This window comes from Condylura cristata, unplaced genomic scaffold (assembly GCF_000260355.1).
Source record: "Condylura cristata isolate star-nosed mole 26May11 unplaced genomic scaffold, ConCri1.0 scaffold00065, whole genome shotgun sequence".
Taxonomy (NCBI): Eukaryota; Metazoa; Chordata; class Mammalia; order Eulipotyphla; family Talpidae; genus Condylura; species Condylura cristata.
The window spans coordinates 139,097-140,968 of record NW_004567166.1 but is presented as its reverse complement, the minus strand read 5'-3'; the positions used below and the strand labels follow the sequence as shown (position 1 = coordinate 140,968).

General features: G+C 62.3%; 1 protein-coding gene across 1 annotated transcript in view; it reads right to left on the bottom strand.

The window, feature by feature from the left end:
- GCM2 (glial cells missing homolog 2 (Drosophila)) overlaps positions 1-1,126 on the bottom strand; it is a 4,884-nt gene extending 3,758 nt beyond the window's left edge. The window contains exon 1 of the mRNA XM_004695453.1: positions 1,040-1,126. Coding sequence (XP_004695510.1) covers positions 1,040-1,126 — 87 coding nt within the window. The remainder of the gene's footprint in view (positions 1-1,039) is intronic.
- Between the last annotated feature and the right edge of the window lie 746 nt (positions 1,127-1,872).

Below are 1,872 nucleotides of genomic sequence, written 5' to 3'. Positions count from 1 at the left end.
GGTTTCATTTGCAACATGGGCTGGTGCATGTCTCTCTCTCTCTCTCTCTCTCTCTCTCTCTCTCTCACACACACACACACACACACACACACACAGTGCTCAGGATTGTTATCTGACGCCCCTGCTGACAGGTGAGAGGCCAGGGACCAAGCACCTTCAGGAACTGTCTCAAGGTCAGGACCAGCGCTGAGCTCCCCCATACCCCACTAGCCAGAGCAGGGAGAGGAGCCCCAGTTTCCCCAGGCACTTGGCCCTGGCACCCTCACCACATTCACGTGGGCGCCTTGAAAATGCCCAGGGGGTGGCCTGGGCTGTGGGATCCAGATTCTAAGATGCAACGATGGTGGGTTCCTAGGAAGATGTGGGCTGCTGTGCTGGCTGGGGTCCCAGAGGTGCAGCTCTGAGGTGGGCAGGCCGTAAGGCAGCCTGCTACGAACGGTGAACCCAACAAGGCGGCATCCCCTGCGGGGGAGCAAGGCCTCGCTACCCCCTGAATCCCTGCCTCAGTGTGGCAGCCAGGGGCCAGGGGGGTCCTTTCTCAAATTGCCCCTGCCAGCCACCTCTGCCGAGCCTCAGCCTCCCCCCACCGCTGTTGGTGGTGCCTCGGTGTTCTGGGTGTGGCTCCTGCCTCCCCAACAGACGAGGCCCCCCCTGAAAGGCCAGGGTCCTGGGTGTCAGGTCAGCAGCTCACAGGTGGCAGCCGGGGGCCCAGTTCTCAGGGCGCCCTTGTCCAGCTGCAAAACAGGGCATCTCAGAGCCTGGCTCTCCCCAGGCAGCCCCAGGGAACCTGCTGAGTAGCCCACATCCCGCTGTCTGTCCAGGGTCCTGCATGTGAGAAGTGGCAGGAGGCAGCAGCCAGGGCCTCAGATTGGGGACCCAGAGACGTGGCCACTGCATGTGGGTTTTCAGATGAGTGGGGGCAGCAAGGAGACAGCTCAAAGCTGAGTCTGCCTTTCGGAGACGGCAGAGATTTCCCGAATTTGGAGGCTCTGGGCCCGCACCCACCTTTGGATAGAGCCCGAACGCACTTCTCACGCACCTGAGGCATCTGTGGGTCGTTGATATCCCAGCTGAGCCTCAGCCCCGGAGGCCCCGGGGCCACCCTGGGTAGCGCGTCCAGGGCCATCGGCCACGTAGAATGTCCTGAAGCTGTGGGCCCTAGGACTGCAGGGACCTGGCCTCTCAAAGAGAAAGGGGAGGAGAGGGTGGCAACTTATTTTGAGTTCCAGGAGCCTGGATAAGGGAGCCCATTCCCCCAGGTGCTGAGGTGAACACCCCCAGCACACACCTTTATGGAGACCCAGCCCAGCCCCGCCCCTGGGGCCCTGCAGAGCCAGACAGTCCTCCTGGCAGAGGTGGGGGGGGGCAGGGTCAGGAGCAGAGGAGGGGCTGTCTCCAGGAATTTGAAACTGTCTTTTCTAGCCTGCTTTCTAGCCTGCCACCTCCAGGGTTTTATTGGGCTTAGGGGGTCTGAGGGCAGTATCTGGGTGGTGTCCCAGCACCTACCCACCCCCAACCGGCGCCCAGGGAGCCAGGCACTGGGGTCAGGTTGTGCACCTGTGACCCTAGCCAGGTCTCTGTCCACCTCACTCTAGCTGCGTGCAGGGATCTGTGCCTGTCTGGTTTCTAGGGGCCGTGGGGAGTTCCCTCGCGGGGATGCCAGGATGGCAAGGTTCCTGGGCACAGATCTGGGTGCAGGCTGCTTAGTGGGCACAGAGGTGCCCCCTGGGAGGTGGCCAGGCAAATGCGGGAGGTGGCTGCAGAGGAGGGGTGCACCAGGCCTTGGGGACCTCAGTCTGCAGTGCCTCCCCCTTCCTCCCGCTCTGTTTAAGGAGGGGAAGGGAGCTCTGTGGGTTTCCCAGAAAGAAAGAA